Raw genomic sequence first — 17,669 nt, forward strand, 5'->3', positions numbered from 1 at the left:
CTGATGAACTTAATTGGTTGCCATGTCGCTCTCAGTGTCTCCCTTAGTGCTTGTCTCATGTTTCTTTCTACTGTGCTCTTCTCTTGGCAGCAGCCCTTCCCGGAGCCGCAGCACGCACGTGCGCTCTCAGTGCACCCAGCTCAGCTGGCTGCGGATGGCATGGACGGATTAGAGAAACATCGTCTTGTCTCCAGGACTCATTCCTCCCCTGCTGCCTGCATTTTACCTCACCCAGCAATGGACTGCCACCTCCTGCCTGGCTCTGCAACTGGTGAGAATCCCTAAAGACTGTCCCTAATAGGCAGGCTAAATACACCGTTCTTGTAGGATTAAGCGATTTAAATGCTCTGAATAACTCCAAGAGCAGAACACTCCATTTTAACCCAGTGCAACCCAAATTTTATGAGATTATATTGGCCACAAGACAAACAGCACATCTGATAAATCTTGGGCTTAGTATTAATAGCCTCATAAATTGTTACCGTTCAAGGGCCTGGAAAACACATCAACAGGTGCATGGGTCCCTTTTGGAAACAAAAATCCCTACAACATTCTTTAGCAGTGTTCCTCAATCTCTTCCTTCTAGTAGTCCTGGCCACTAGGAAATTTATGATGCTGGCTTCATTTGAGTCGAAAGAGTGCCCCTCTTCCAGTTTGTTTTTCTTGCTGTTTTGTTGGTGTCCCTGTTTTCTTCTGACTTTGCATACAAATGACTCATAGGAGACATTGGTGCCAAGGCAAACCTTGTTTAATTCTACATGCATGAGTTCCATTTCCATTTATTATAGCACCGATGGGTGGGCTATTTGACTACCCTCTTCCTTTGCCTACAGCTGTGTTTGATATTTCAGAACCTGGCTACAGAGGAAAACAAACCAGATAATTCCAAGGCCAAAGGAAGGTCAGGTCCGGAACACACACAAAAAAAGAGTGCTGTTCTCTCACAAAGGAGCTGTACCATGAATATCCATGTGGATAAATATTCCTTTAAGTCTGCTGGCCCCTGTTCTTGTTCCATGCACTCAGACTGTGGCTCATCAAATGAAAGATATTCTAGCGCTAAGGGCTCATAGCTTGGATGCAGCAAGGGGAGAATTCAGATGTACCTTCCCCCAAAGTCTCTCACAGGTTATCTGATTTATTTTTGAAGCAGTTTTTAGGATTCAGAGTTTGTTTTTGTGGCTTCTGTGACCTCAAGCAACCCTTTGTGCTTGGAAAAGTTAAAATACTTTTTCTGAAATCACGTTCCCAAGCCTTGATATCATCTTCTATTTAAAAATCAATGAATGAAATGGCCAAGTTATTTAACTTTGACAGACATCTTAATAAGTATGCATAGGAGCTACTTTTTATAATGTGTTACACCACAAGCCAACATTCCATACTAGGAGCTACAGTCGTTATATTTGGATATATTTCCTTCACCACATTAGCCACTGCCTCTGATCTCTCTATAACTTGGAGCAAAGCAGACCTGTCCTGGTATCCCAGACGACCCAGGACTGTAGCCCACTGTCAGCAGAAGCCGCTTGGATCAGTCAGGCCTGGTTCTATCCCTGGTCTTCAGAGAATTTTTGCTCAAAGCCAGATACATGATGTAGAGAAATACTTTTTGTAGGTAGTGAGAACAGCAGCCTTTAAGAATTAGATACTTCTCAATTCTTTATACTGAAAGTGTTTTTTATTCATCCATAAGCTTTCAGAGACACAGACACCCTATTGTAATACAGGTTACATTCACTCAAAATCATTTCCTTAATTTAAAAGTGAGCTTGATTATAAAGTTTTGTGGTGCTGTTTCCATGTGCTCTGCTGTCTACTATTGTAATCCTACTGATAGTTTCTTTTCTTGGTTAAGAGGGGTGACCCTTTCCCGACATGCTGTGGTTTCCTCTACTTTTATATGTTCCTTCCATATGAATGAAGCAAGATCTCTGAATATTAGAATGATCCTACTAGTTTGAGAAAACATGTTGAACGGGGTTTGTAGGCCTTAAAAGAATCAGGTGAAAGGGTGGACTGCAAACCAAATAACATAAGCATGACATAAACATAACCTAATCCTTCAGACTGAAGACTGGGTCATTTCACATGATTAGTTTCTTTCTCATAATGTCAACATCCCAGTATTTATCAGAGTTTATTCCAAACACAAATAGGGAAATCAGCTTGAGTTTATTTTCATTTTTAATGTACGTGATGAGGCACATTTCTTGCCTAAATGAGAGATTATATAAACTTATATTTTAAAAAATACAAGATTTTGTACTTAGTAGGTATTCAATAAATTTTAGTTGAATGAACAAATACTAATTTGTAGTATATGTGCATGATATATGTACGTATAAATCGTAAACCCTTAGGAATTTACTAGTTCAAATTTGAAAACATAGAAAATGAAAGTTACTTTGTAACTACTGTTCTGTAAAGAACGACTAAGTGATTTCAAAGTTACATACTTCAGTAGAGAAGAACCTTCTTATTGTCTTATTTACCTTAAGAATGTTGCATCCTAACACTTAAAGTAAAAATATTAGATATTTTTTTAAAACATGAAAAATATATAATTTATGTATCTGTCAATAGCCCCTCCACTGTCATTGGGACTAAAAATATATATTTGATTGGTGACTTTCATTTAGTGCTTTTCCAAATCCAAAGGAAATGAAGTGCACTGTCTTCAATCTGCTCTTCCACATATTATTCTGGCTTTAATTCAAACTTAAATTTCCCCTGTAAGCTACATACTCTTACAATCCACATGATCTCAAAATTCATTTTAGTATTTCTAACGATATTTATTTTAGAGGAGAACTCTTAAGGCTTTCATTTGTGGTATGTTTGAAAACAAAATTTTTAAGCATTAAGTGCGTTTCTTTTGGCTTTTTAATATCTGGTGTAGATACATCAAGAAAAATCAAGTGACATTTAAGTCACTTTGAAGTCACATGTTCTTTGAGAATATTTAGCTTTTTTTTTTCAAAAGAAAGTCATAAATCTTAAATACTCAGTGGTTGTTCCACTAAAAAGTAAGGAAGAGAAAACAAGTTGTAAGGGTAGACGATTTGCTTAATTTCATTCTCTAAGAGCTATACATTTTGAAACAACTAAAAAGTTACTCAATACTAAACTCACATAATTTTCAAGGCACAACATTCAAACCTTTACCTTCCATGTGATCCTCAACAGTCAACTAGAGTAGCCACACCATCCCCTTTTTGTAAAGAACAAAGCAGTGGTCCAAGGGAAAAATGTGGTCTGAACTCAGTCAGTTGTTGAAAGATGATGTCTCTAGTCCATTTCCTGTGAGAACTTGAATGGACCAAGAAGCAGACTAAGATGCAGCCACTCCCTGGTGGCCCTACAGAGAGCCTGGTTGAGGATATTTCTGGATGGACAAGAAGATGTTGCACCTGCTGTAGTGCTAATGAAGAATGTGTATTGTAGAGCCAGGTTGCCACATATTCAAATGAATTTTGTTATATTGGAAAATGAGTAATAATATTCAACTTTTATATCATATTGAATTTAAGAAGTGCTTTTTTCCTTCTATGGAAAGCCAAGGCATGGTGTTTGTATGAGTTCTGATGACTAAGGAAAGGGCAATGTATGTCATTTTCTCTGCCATAGTCTTTCTTTCTACTCAGCTGTTCCTAACAGAGATGAGGCTTGGTCATGGCTCACAACAGACCATTGAGAGTAGATGATATAATTGTGCTAAGTTTATACCAAATGGGATTCATTGACAGAAGAATTTAATGGCAAATAAATTTGATTGGCTTTATCTTCCCCATCACCCAGTACCATTTAAGGTCTTCTTTCTCTCAACATTAGGTTCCTTTACATATTCTGTGAGTAAATTCTTTCTTTGTAACATTATCTTTTTAAGTCAGTGTCTAATGTGAAGTAGAATTATAGTGCTCAAACTAAACCAATGTTTATGAAAGCCATTACAAATAGTTTAGTTAAAAGAATTTTTAAATTGATGTTTAGTGGGTGGCACATTGTGACAGAAAGTGAAATACATTTGAATATTTCAGTGTGAGAATAGCAAAACTGGCCTTTTTTCCTGTTTTTTTTGGTTTGTTTTCGCTTTTTAATTACAGATATTTTCCCAAGTCAGGCAAACTCCCATTAATCCTTCAGGTTTTAGTTTATGTGTTATTTCCTTCATGAAGCCTTGTTTGGCCAGCTAAATCCAAATTAAATCAATTATGGTCCCTCATAACAAACTGGATTTCTCCCTGAAAGATTGTAATTATTTATTTTGGGGATTGTGTTCAGATGGGCTCTCTGTGTGGGAAGAGATTGTGTTTTCTCTTCTCTCTAACCCTAGCACATAGGTGTATGGCTAGCCCAAGGAGGGTACTCAGTGTATGTACTTACTGTATAATAAACAAATGAATATCCGAATGAAATGAGAGTAAATAGACATGAATTACGTGCAGCTACACACAGAAAAGATTATTGGTGCATTAAGTGAAACTTGGGAGTAACACTTATATTTTTTTAATTCAAAAAAATGTTCATTGAAAGTAATTTGGTAAATTTGGAAAACTGTAAAGGAGAATCACCTATTATTCTATCACTCAGAGGTAACCATAAGTAAAATATACATTTATTTATTCCAGTATTTTTTCCTCTTCCTAGGTGCCTCTCTTTAACAGAGTAAAGAAAAGTTATATGTGTGTTTGTGTTCACGTCTGTGTGCACGTGTATATCTGTAAATACGTATATGTGTGTGTGTGTAATTGTGTGTGTATGTATATGTGTATGTGCATGTGTTTATGTGTGTGTTTTAAGACCTCTCAGAGTAACTAATGTTACCACCTGTATCAGAATGGAGAGATTAATTTTATTTGGGTAGATAATCAGTTTTGAAGTTACTGTCCTCAAATATATGTGCTTGAAATTTCTCCTGAAAAATTCCTCCAAAATTTGTTTCTCTAATTCTCACTGAAGATGATAAAATAGCTATCTTTTTTATTTAGGAGATTAAATGGACTTGGTCACATATATATTATAACATTTATTAACATAAGTTATAGCATATATTTTTAAAGTATATATTAATATACATTAGTTATACATATATGTGTATATATATATTTTAATTAAAAAAATTGTTTTGGCTTTTCCATGCCTGAGAAAGTCATCCTATTACCTTCATACACACTTGGACACAGACTTATTGGGGCACACTTTTTGTCTGGAAATGTGGTTAAATGCTCAAGTATTTGACATTCAAGAGGAGAAGTCTGAGGTTAGCACTGAGGAGAATTCAGAGGCCATCTTAGTATGTGTTCCTTTGTGGGCAGCTTGTTCATTCTTTTCTGGTGCCTCATAGTATATTTTCTTTATCCTGTTAATCCAAAAAACAAAAAAACAAAACCAAAAAAAAAAACCCCAAATTATCTTTATGATGAGCATTTGCAGTTACATACTCATGTACATTGACTCTTTCTATTTATGGAAAAATTCTTCAATTATTCCAATTATTCAGTTAAATCTGATTTCTTCCTCGAGAACAGTCTTTTTGTTCAGTTGTCTATTCTCTGACCTCCATACTCTCTGTAAATCTCTAAGTTTTTATTTAACGGCACTTATCTGGTTTTCTGAAATGTGAATTCCTTTTTTGTTCTCCAGTGTAGATTTTAATTTTGCCACTATGTATTTAGTTTTTTCTTGCCATCCTCATTTACCTTATTCATCTTTCTTTTTACTCGTTAATTTAGCTTGATTTCTCCTTTTAGCTGTTGGCTCCTATTTTATAGGATCAGTGTCTTTTGACATTTGAGGATCTCAAAAAGTTTCTAAAATCTAATTTTTGTTCCTATAGTAAATCAAATTCACTGAGCTAAGTAGTAAGAATGATGTTTCCTTTACACTTTCTGTAGCATATTCTCATAGGCCCAGTTTTTGTTTTTTTGTTTTGTATTTTCTTCTGCTCAATCTTTTAAAAACAATTTTTTTTGAAGTATAGTTGACTTACAATTTGGTGTTAATTTCTGCTGTAGAGCAGTGATTCAGATGTATATTTTCTGACTTTCGTTTCATTATAGTTTATTATAAGATATTGAATGTAGTTTTCTGTGCTATACAGTAGGACCTTGTTGTTTATCTATTTGGTATATAGTAGTTTGTATCTACTAATCCCAAACTCCTAATTTATCCCTCCCCCCACATTTCCCTTTTGGTAATCATAAGTTTGTTTTCTATGTCTGTGAGTCTGTTTCTGTTTTGTAAATAAGTTCGTTTGTATCATTTTTTAGATTCCACATATAAGTGATATCATGAGAAATTTGTCTTTGTCTGACTTCAGTTAGTATGATAATCACTAGGTCTATCCATGTTGCTACAAATGGCATTTCATTCTTTTTTATGGCTGAGTAATATTCCATTGTACATATATACACTACAACTTCTTTCTCCATTCATCTGTTGATGGACGTTTAGGTTGCTGCCATGTCTTCACTCTTGTAAATAGTGCTGCTATGAACATTGGGGTGCATATATCTTTTGGAATTAAAGTTTTATCCAGATATATGCCCAAGAGTGGGATTGCTGGATTGTATGGTAACTCTATTTTTAGTTTTTCGAGGAACCTCCATACTGTTCTCTATAGGGGCTGCACCAATTTACATTCCCACCAGTAGTGTATGAGAGTTCCCTTTTCTGCACACCCTTTCCAGCATTTATTATTTGTAGACCTTTTGATGATGGGCATTCTGTGACCGGTGTGAGATAGATAGTTACCTCATTGTAGTTTTGATTTGCATTTCTCTACTAATTAGTGATGTGGAGCATCTTTTCATGTGCTTTTTGGCCATCTGGTGTGTCTTCTCTGGAGAAATGTCTCTTTAGATCTTCCACTCATTTTTTGATTTGGTTGTTTGTCTTTCTGATATTGAGCTGCATGAGCTGTTTGTATATTTTGGAGATTAATCCCTTGTTGGTCACTTCATTTGCCAATATTTTATCCCATTCTGTGGTTTATCTTTTTGTTCACTTTATGATTTCCTTTGCTGTGCTCACTTATTCTTGAAAGCTTGAATGTAGAGTGATCTTTCTAGATATTTGCCAGTAAATACGTAGTGAATTGTTTGACTTCGCTTTTTGCCAACTTACATACTGGTTGAATCTCCTTCTCGGTTATATAGTTGAATGGCAACACTTAATCTAGTTCCCAGGTTCTAACAGACTTGCATATAGTGTTAGTTGGAAGCCCTAGGATGGAATTTCTTCCCCCCACTTCTTTTTTAGCTGCTGATACGATGATTTACATAAACAAATCTAAGTCTTAGAAAAATGCTCCTTATGTACTCAGAGGCACAATTTAGCAAGTTTTAAACAATTATTTTTGCATATTTCATTTGCCTGCTAGACAAATCAAGTTTAACACATAATTAAAAATTGTACTATTTGGAGGGAACTTACCTCAACATAATAAAGGCCATATATGACAAACCCATAGTCAACATCGTTCTCAGTGGTGAAAAACTGAAACCATTTGCTCTAAGATCAGGAAAAAGACAAGGTTGTCCACTCTCACCACTGTTATTCAACATAGTTTTGGAAGTTTTAGCCACAACAATCAGAGAAGAAAAAGAAATAAAAAGAATCCAAATTGGAAAAGAAGTAAAGCTGTCGCTGTTTGCAGATGACATGATACTATACATAGAGAATCCTAAATATGCTACCAGAAAACTACTAGAGCTAATCAATGAATTTGGTAAAGTAGCAGTATACAAAATTAATGCACAGAAATCTCTTGCATTCTTATACACTAATGATGAAAAATCTGAAAGAGAAATTAAGGAAACACTGCCATTTACCACTGCAACAAAAAGAATAAAATACCTAGGAATAAATCTACCTAAGGAGACAAAAGACCTGTATGCAGAAAACTATAAGACACTGATGAAACAAATTAAAGATGATACAAACAGCTGGAGAGATATACCATGTTCTTGGATTGGAAGAATCAAAATTGTGAAAATGCCTCTACTACCCAAAGCAATCTACAGATTCAGTGCAATCCCTATCAAACAACCAATGGCATTTTTCACAGAAGTAGAACAAAAAATTCACAATCTGTATGGAAACACAAAAGACCCTGAACAGCCAAAGCAATCTTGAGAAAGAAAAATGGAGCTGGAGGAATCAGGCCCCCAGACTTCAGACTATACTACAGAGCTACAGTAATCAAGACGGTATGGTACTGGCACAAAAACAGAAATATAGATCAATGGAACAGGATAGAAAGCCCAGAGATAAACCAACACACATACTTTCACCTTATTTTTGATAAAGGAGGCAAGAATATAGAATGGAGAAAAGACAGCCTCTTCAAAAATGGTGCCGGGAAAACTGGACAGCTACATGTAAAAGAATGAAATTAGAACACTCCCCAACACCATACGCAAAAATAAACTCAAAATGGATTAAAGACCTAAATGTAAGGCCAGACACTATAAAACTCTTAGAGGAAAACATAGGCAGAACACTCTATGACATAAATCACAGCAAGATCCTTTTTGACCCACCTCCTAGAGAAAGGGAAATAAAAACAAAAATAAACAAATGGGACCTAATGAAACTTCAAAGCTTTTGCACAGCAAAGGAAACCATAAGCAATACGAAAAGACAACCCTCAGAATGGGAGAAATTATTTGCACATGAAGCAACTGACAAAGCATTAATCTCCCAAGTTTACAAACAGCTCATGCAGCTCAATGTAAAAAAAAGAAAAAAACACTCAATCCAAAAATGGGCAGAAGACCTAAATAGACCTTTCTCCAAAGATATACAGATCGCCAACAGACACATGAAAGGATGCTCAACATCACTGATCATTAGAGAGATGCAAATCAAAACTACAATGAGGTATCACCTCACACCAGTCAGAATGGCCATCATCAGAAATCTACAAATGATAAATGCTGGAGAGGGTGTGGAGAAAAGGGAACCCTCTTGCATGCACTGTTGGTGGGAATGTAACTTGATATAGCCACTATGGAGAACAGTATGGAGGTTCCTTAAACTAAAAATAGAACTACCATATGACCCAGCAATCCCACTACTGGGCATATACCCTGAGAAAACCATAATTCAAAGAGTCATGTACCACAATGTTCATTGCAGCTCTATTTACAATAGCAAGGACATGGAAGCAACCTAAGTGTCCATCGACAGATGAATGGATAAAGAAGATGTGGCACATATATACAGTGCAATATTACTCAGCCATAAAAAGAAACGAAACTGAGTTATTTTTAGTGAGGTGGATGGACCTAGAGTCTGTCATACTGAGTGAAGTAAGTCAGAAGGAGAAAAACAAATAGCATATGCTAACACATATATATGGAATCAAAAAAAAAAAAAGTTATGAAGAACCTAGGGGCAGGACAGGAATAAAGACGCAGACATAGGGAATGGACCTGAGGACACGGGGAAGGGGAAGGGGAAGCTAGGATGAAGTGAGAGAGTGATATGGACATATATACACTACCAAATGTAAAATCGATAGCTAGTGGGAAGCAGCCGCATAGCACTGGGAGACCAGCTCGGTGCTTTGTGACCACCTAGAGGGATGGGACAGGGAGGGTGGGAGGGAGGGAGACGCAAGAGGGAGGAGAAATGGGGATATATGTATATGTATAGCTGATTCACTTTGTTATAAAGCAGAAACTAACACACCATTGTAAAGCAATTATACTCCAATAAAGATATTAAAAAAAATTTTGTACTATCTGGTACTTTGTTTTAGGTGTTCCTGTTAATAGATATTATAAGAAATAATTCAGGTATTAGAATGTAAAGAGTATAGTAGAAATAGAAAAAATTAGGCAAGATAAACCTCATGGATAGGTTAGAATTATGGTTAGAAAGTATAACAGCTGCTGTGGGTATGATTTAGAGGTTATTAGAAATGACCCTTACTTCAAAATAGCTCCTTGTATCCATTTTAGTAATTCTACCAATTGCAGGCCATTTTTTAAAGATTTGTTTTTTTTTATTTTTAAAAGGTCATCTTTGACCTCCCCACCCTGTATTTTTGTTTCTTCCTTACCATACAGAGTCTTAAAAAAACATGTCATAAAAGTATATTCGTAAGTACCTCACCTTTACTGCTAGATCATAAGTTAAATGTAATAAAATGAAGTTGCTGGTGCCTGGATCATTGTGAGCATTCACTGACTGTTTACTGAACCTGCATCTTTTAGGAAAGATATTATGTTATATATATATTTGTGTTGTGCTTGGTTCAGTTCTTTGGTCCTGAAAAGTGTTTAATATGTGTTGTTGAGCAAATCCTTAGGAAGGTATGAAACCTCAGGCTTTAACCAGAAAAGCAAGGTGAAGCTGAATGTTAAGAACTTGTGATCAGGATCAGGAGTTTTAGGTCTAAAGATTCTAGACTCAACTTTCCTAATAGACCAAGGTGGACTCAGCCTCGCAATCATATAAGATTGAGCATAAACCTGAAGATATGAATGGCTTCTGTGGCTAAATAATGACTTAACTACACGCAATGATTAAGGAAAGGGAAAGATGCTGCACTTTGTGCTTCCTCATTTAATAAAACTGAAAGCCAGAGAAAGCACAAAGTCCAAGCTTATCTAAAAAAACATATCAAAAAATTTTGAGAGTTTTTTTTGGTAGAAAATAAACTACTAGAGTTTAAAATTCAGGTAAGGCTTTATGTTAAGACTCCTTTGTGTATTTTCTCAAAACCTAATTTTAACTCTTGTCCCATTGATTGCGAGAGATTGATCCATTGGCTTATGTTGTAAGTGGTAACCAGTGAGGCAGAAAGGGTCAAAGAAAAGTAGCATTCCATATGAATCCCAAAGAGAAGATCAGGCTTGTTTCTCACCCTATAAGTTTTTGTTACTGGAAAAAAAAAAAAAAAAAGGAAAAAAGAGAGAAGAAAAGAATGGAGATGAAGGATGAGGTTAAGTCTCACCTTGCAGTGTACCTGTTAACACCTCATTGCTAGGTCATTAAGATGAGTAAGTGGAGGTTTGGGGTTCCAGACTTTATTTATTTTCTCTTAAGTTCAAATGTCTTTCCAGGAGTTCCTGGACTTTGTGTTATAATCTCCAGATACTTGGCAATAAATTTCAGCTACCATAACCTGTTTAATAAATTTTTTTTGGCAGTGGCTTATGGAGAAAATTTTGTTAAAAGAGGAATGATTACTATGGAGGTGAAGTTAGATATGTCAAGAGATGAAATAGTGAAAAAAATAAGCAACTTAATGATTAGAATCTCTACTCTTAATATGTTTTCAGAATGAGGGAAATACTGTATTTTATGTTTCCATGTTAATCATTAATATATCCTTCATGAAGCGCAAAACTGTGGTTGAAAATATGTTAAACAGTTCCTTTTATGTAGTAGCAACTCATAAATAAATACTTGATATATCTGAACTGTGGAGACATGTCTTATATATCATTGTATTTTTTAAAATAAATTTATTTATTTATTTTTGGCTGCATTGGGTCTTTGTTGCTGTGCGAGGGCTTTCTCTAGTTGCGGCGAGGGGGGGCTACTCTTCATTGTGGTGCACGGCGGTCTTCTCATTGTGGTGGCTTCTCTTGTTGGGGAGCACGGGCTCTAGGCATGCGGACTTAAGTATCTGTGGTACACGGGCTTCAGTAGTTGTGTCTCATGGGCTTTAGAGCGGAGGCTCAGTAGTTGTGGCTCACGGGCTTAGTTGCTCCGCGGCATGTGGGATCTTCCCGGACGAGGGTTTGAACCCATGTCCCCTCCATTGGCAGGCGGATTCTTAACCACTGCACAACCAGGGAAGTCCCTATCATTGTATTTTTAATGTTTCTTTTTATGCCTGCTTCCTTTTTTTTTTCCTGCCTTCCCTCTTGTCTCCCTTTTGACTTTATTTAAAAATATTTATTCATCTCTTTTTTATGCAAAATGCCATGTAGAAATATAACGAGTAAAATAAATGCCTGTATTAGAGGCACTGGCCAGTTGGAAGGTAAGGCAAATAAAATAACAGGTAGAACATTAAAGAAATAAGGCTATAAATACTTCAGTAGTCCAATGAGGTCCACCAAGTAGGTTCATCAAGGAGGTCTTTATAATGGAGATATCTGACTGACTTCTTGCATCAGTTCATTGATTTATGTTTTTCATTCATTAAAAGTACTTTTGAGGATCTACTATATTCCAAGCATGGTTTACAGACACGAAAAGTTCAGAGGTAAACAATACAACTCTAGTCTGTGTTTTCATAGATCTTACCAGATAGTAAAGAAAATATACAATTAACAATATTATACAACAGTTACAGAATTGTGCTAAATGTTCCGAGGAAGACCTAGAAGAACTAGTAGAGCATATAGTAGGAGATCTAATTTAGAGATCCCAGGGAATGCTTTATTGAGGAAGTGACATTAAAACAATTTTGGGGCTTCCCTGGTGCGGCAGTGGTTGGGAGTCCGCCTGCCGATGCAGGGGACACGGGTTCGTGCCCTGGTCCGGAAAGTTCCCACATGCCGCGGAGCGGTCTGGCCTGTGAGCCATGGCCGCTGAGCCTGCGCATCCAGAGCCTGTGCTCCGTAAAACAATTTTGAAGAATGTATAGGTATAAGCCAAATGAAGGCTAGAGTCATGGAGGCAAGAAGGAAGAATTTTGGTCATAGATGGGATAGCATGTATGACGATCCTAAGGCTGGTATGATTTTGAGTCTTTTGAGGAGTGGAAGGTAAACCTTTGTGGGAGAAATAGAGGTCAAGTGAGGGAAGAGTATGAGATGAAGCTGGAGAAGTGGAGAAGGGTCTGTGTATGCTGCCTTGAGAAATTTTAACCTCATCTTTGAAGTCACCGAAGGGTTTAAGCAAAGGTGGCTACTGTTAAGTGGCAAATAGCATAGAGTGAAAGTCAGATAGCCAGTTACAAGGCTATCTCAGGAGTTCAGATTAAAGATAATAGCACCTTGGATTTTGTATGGTTTTGGCATTGGAGTTAAGAGAGTGATTCATTATGTATCTTCCAGGGAAAGTAGACAATACTTGTTGGTTCGTTGGAGAGGGAGTGTCAAGAGGACTGTAAGATTTCGTATATGAGCAATGGTGGATTATGATATCCTTTACTGAAATGAGGAACAGTGTGTGAAGTTTAAGATTATGAGCTCAAATCTATGATAGTCTCACTTTATGAAAACAAATGCAGATTTTGGAGGGGCAATTTAGACAAGTGTGCAAGTGTACTGCTCAGAAGGGAGATCAGCACTGAAGATGAAAATGTGAGAGTTAGGGGCACAAGGAGGGATTTTGAAGCCATTGTGTCGATGTTACGCATCAAGAGGGTATCATGCTGAGTGAAACACGGCAGACAGAGAAAGACAAATACCCTATAATCTAAAATCTGTATGTTTAGACCTGGAATCTAAGAAACAAAGCAAAATGAAAACAGACTCAAATGTGTAGTTGCCAGAGGGAAGGGGGTTGGAGAGTTGGGCCAAATAGGTGAAGGGGATTAAGAGGTACAAACCTCCAGTTATAAGTAAGCCACAGGGGTGTAATACACAGCATAAAGGATATGGTCAAAAATATTGTAATAACTTTGTATGGGGACAGATGGTTACTAGACTTATTGTGGTGATCATTTTGTAATGTACGCAAATGTCGAATCACTATGTAGTACACCTTAAACTAACATAATATTGTATGTCAGCTATATTTCAATTAATAGAAAATAGTGGATGTTATTTGGGCCAGCAAAATGATATTTTTTCCTAGACATAATTTTTGCCACATGGTTCCAAATACACATGTCATTCTGCTGCATGATTTTAATACAGTCAGGGACAAGTATTTTCCCCTCTTGAGTAACAGGGACAAGTATTTTTCCCTCTTGAGTAACATTCCTCTAACACAATAATGTAAGGGAGAATAAAATGCATTAATTGAACCTACTTTTTAACACTAATTGCTTGTATAGTATCTGTTCTTGAATAGATATTTAGAAATTTCTTATGATGGATTCTTCTGCCCTCACTCCATGCCCCCAGAGAATGTATTTTGATGGTAATTTATTGGAATATTTGATTGGTTAAATAATGTCTTATGTCAGGCAATTTTGTAAATAACATGTTCCCCCCCGCAAGGAATCGGGTTAAGGGTGGAAACGCTTTTATAGTAATTATTATCTAATTTGTTGCTTTAAAGAGCCCTATTTTATATATCCCTAATAGTTCATTTCATCAAATGTTTATAAAATCTTCCCCATCAAAGGGTGTAACTGAAATATGAAATGTGTTAACTCATGATAATTTAAAAGCAGAGTTTGTTAAGTATCTATGTGATCTCTACTAAAGGTATTGCAGCTGACTTACTCGTTTTTTAAAAGAAACACTTCAGTGTTCCACAATCTAAATTATAGATTTTATTTTATTATAAAATAAGAAGAAGCTCTTTCTGCATAACTTTGAAGAAATTGATAAGCAGAATAGGCAAGCAGTTGGAAACTCTTCCAGTTTATTACAGATGTCACATGATCTAAAGTAAGGCTAGAATTACTCTTGAAATAAATTCACAATTTAAAGAGTCAGCTCATTTTGTGGCTTCACTGATAAAATTGAAACCTCTACTGAATTGAATTATCTGTCTAAAAATGCTTCATAATGATTTAAGATACTGGTAAAATTACAGTATTTTTTTAAACCTGAAATTTCTTAAGTATCGCCATCTTTATTACTTTACTACTAAGTAAGCTAGGGTCTGAGTACTGATTAATCCATGAGTTGAGTTCTTTGCATATATATCCAGCTCCATAGAGCTAAATAGCTCTGTGTGCTTCCTGGGAATTTGTGGATATGTATTATTTCTCCATTTGTAAATTTATTTGGAAAAGAATGCCTTTTTTGGAGCAATCATATTGTCATGTAACTTGTATCATTCCTTTGTATCATTACTCATCTTGTGCTGTGTTTTCTTTGTCCTGAAGGAATTGCCTATGATCCTCTGATGCTGAAACACCAGTGCATTTGTGGCAATTCCACCACCCACCCTGAGCACGCTGGACGCATACAGAGCATCTGGTCACGGCTGCAAGAAACTGGGTTGCTAAATAAATGTGAGGTAATCCTGAATTGGCCACACTCTTTTACTTACTTAAATAAATCATGTAAAGAGGCCAGTATTCAATTGGGTAGGTGTAGAAAAATGTTAACTCTGTAGTACAAACACCATGATTGATGAACCATCGTAGACATTAGTAGCATAGAACTTATAACCTGACACTGGGCTGGGCACACAGTGGGTACTCAGTCTGTGTTGATGGACTGAGCAGCTGCCTGATGTATGTGCTATTACTGCAGCGTTTTTCTGTACACACGGTAGTATTCTAGGTACCATTTATTGAGTTAATTTTCTGAGAAACTCTTCGCAAACTGTTAAGCGCTCAGTAGTTGTTATTTCTTGTTATAAGCGATACTCTGAACTAACGTATATGCCGATTTTGCCTCGTGGAAATGAATAGTTTTAAAAGATTAACTGTCTTCTTACCAAGAAAAGTCACTTCTTTTTATTGATGTTTAGATTCATTTCTGTAGATTCTTGGTGAGTCTCATTTTTTATTTAGAAAAATTAGTTTCTTTAGGCTTTCAAAAGTTAAAAGTAAAAATGTTATCAGGTCAAAAAGACTCCCATTGTCAAATCTGCAAAATATATAACAACCAGCAGTTGTTTGATTTAGTTGCTGTAAATGTCCAAAGATGCTTAAGATCCAGTAACAGTCTATATTTGAGTCTGAAACTTTTTTAAAAGAAAAATATCCCCCATGTGTTTTCTTACATTACCTTAACATTTATTGATCAAAAGCACTTTTTCTTGGGTCTATATTCTGTTCCAGATGTGTTCTAGGGACTAGAATTATGGAATTTCACAAGGCAAACATGGTCCCTATTCTTATAGACTGATAATTTAACATGTTGCGGAACATATTTGGTTCTGTTATCCTTCTTTATAGAGCAATGAAGGGAATCTAACTAGTTCTTACCAGTTTGGGAAAAAAGTAAATGGATAATATTGATATTTTGACCATAGTTATGTCAGAAGGAAACTAATACTTTGAAACCATACTAAATTCACTGTACTTTGATAAAATGAAGACAATCTTTTGTGACTACTTTTGAGTTAATTGAGTTAACTGATTTTGACAATCGAAAATGTAGTCAGTAAAATTCTATTCAAAGCCAATTTACTTTAAAGTGAACCTGTAAAATATTTCAGTTGAAATAGACATGCCAAAGCAGACAGACTATTTCTTAGAGTAAAGTGCACTTGCCTCTATTTGATAGCAGGGGTTAATTCAGTCTGATCTTTCTTCTCTGCAAAGTACTAAAAATAACTGACTTTTAAAGATGCAAACTCATTCATTCGTTGTGTTCATTTCTAAGGATAAATTATTTTCTTTATTGATTTTCTCTTTTGAAGATGAACTGTCTCATCTTACAAGGGGATTAAATGGTTATTTTCTTTACATCAAAATATAGATAATGTCGATGGGTCATTCAGCAGTTGGGATTGTAAATGAATACGTCAGAGCAGTGTATACAGACTTAGTTTCACAAGTTTTATTATGTGTTGATAATAGAATTATCAAATGTTTTTCATATGTGGAGTTCTGCTTTTGATTAAATGTATCCTTTACCTAGAAACCCCAAAGTGACAGAATTTCAGCTAGATTTATTTCTCTGGTTCTTTCCTGAGTGAAAGTCTATTATTCATATTTTTCCAGTAGCATCCATATTATATGGCAGAAGGCTTTCATACTCTTTGGTAAATTTTAGAGTTATCTTCAAGGTTTTCATGATTTTGATAATGCAGTTTGGAAGCCAAACCACTCTATTGTCTGCACAATCCTATATGGAGCCGGTAAAGTAAACCATCAAGGAGACTTACTTGTGGTAGACTAGCCTTAATGGATATTTATTCATGAGAGTGTTCCTGTCTCACCTTCGCATCTACTATAGATGTTTCCTAGCTTGGCTGTCTCTCTTTACTTTTGCAAGCTGAGGCATTGCTGTTTACATTTTTTTCACTTTCAAGTCTTTGTTATATCCTGAAGCCCTGCCCCACCTGCTCCAAATTAGCAGTGCCTGATGATAGCCTGAAATGCATTGTTAGTTTGTGATATCCCTTAAATCTGTTACCTGAAGGAACACTATTTATGAAAGGAGCAAAGTGCAGAAGTAAATGGAATGTAATATGGTTCACACTGGTCTTAAAATTTAAAAGTCTATTATCCTTTTGTGATCAGTCTTCTTCTTCTGTTCCTGGTACATCACATTATTTTAGTCTTGTATTATTTGAAACCATGAAATTCAGTTTATACAACAGCACTGCTGATGTGACATCAGACCCAGGATGAAATGTTAGAAGAACAGTGGGCACCCCACAGTTGAGTGAGAATGAGTGAGTCTATTCCAGTCCAGTCAGCAAAGACGGGTCTCTCTAGCAAACAATCACACAATTAACAAATAATGCACTTGAAAGCCCAGATTGGCAGATTGGCTCTTAATGAAGACCAAGCACAAAAGTCTGATCCAAAACTTTAAAAGTGCAAACAGAACACTCTTTTTCCTAACATAGTTTAAGAACAGTTCAGCAGGTGTTTGCTTTCCTAAGTGATG

General features: G+C 36.0%; 1 protein-coding gene across 2 annotated transcripts in view; it reads left to right on the forward strand.

Moving 5' to 3' along the window:
- The window catches only part of HDAC9 (histone deacetylase 9), a 577,220-nt gene that overhangs the window by 252,312 nt on the left and 307,239 nt on the right, over positions 1-17,669 (forward strand). Inside the window, exons 13-14 of one of the 2 annotated variants that reach the window (XM_082662560.1) lie at positions 91-271; positions 14,981-15,114. In XM_082662560.1, coding sequence (XP_082518686.1) covers positions 91-271; positions 14,981-15,114 — 315 coding nt within the window. The remainder of the gene's footprint in view (positions 1-90; positions 272-14,980; positions 15,115-17,669) is intronic. The other variant, XM_082662561.1, reaches the window with a different exon arrangement.

This window comes from Grampus griseus (assembly GCF_964374135.1).
Source record: "Grampus griseus genome assembly, chromosome: 9".
Taxonomy (NCBI): Eukaryota; Metazoa; Chordata; class Mammalia; order Artiodactyla; family Delphinidae; genus Grampus; species Grampus griseus.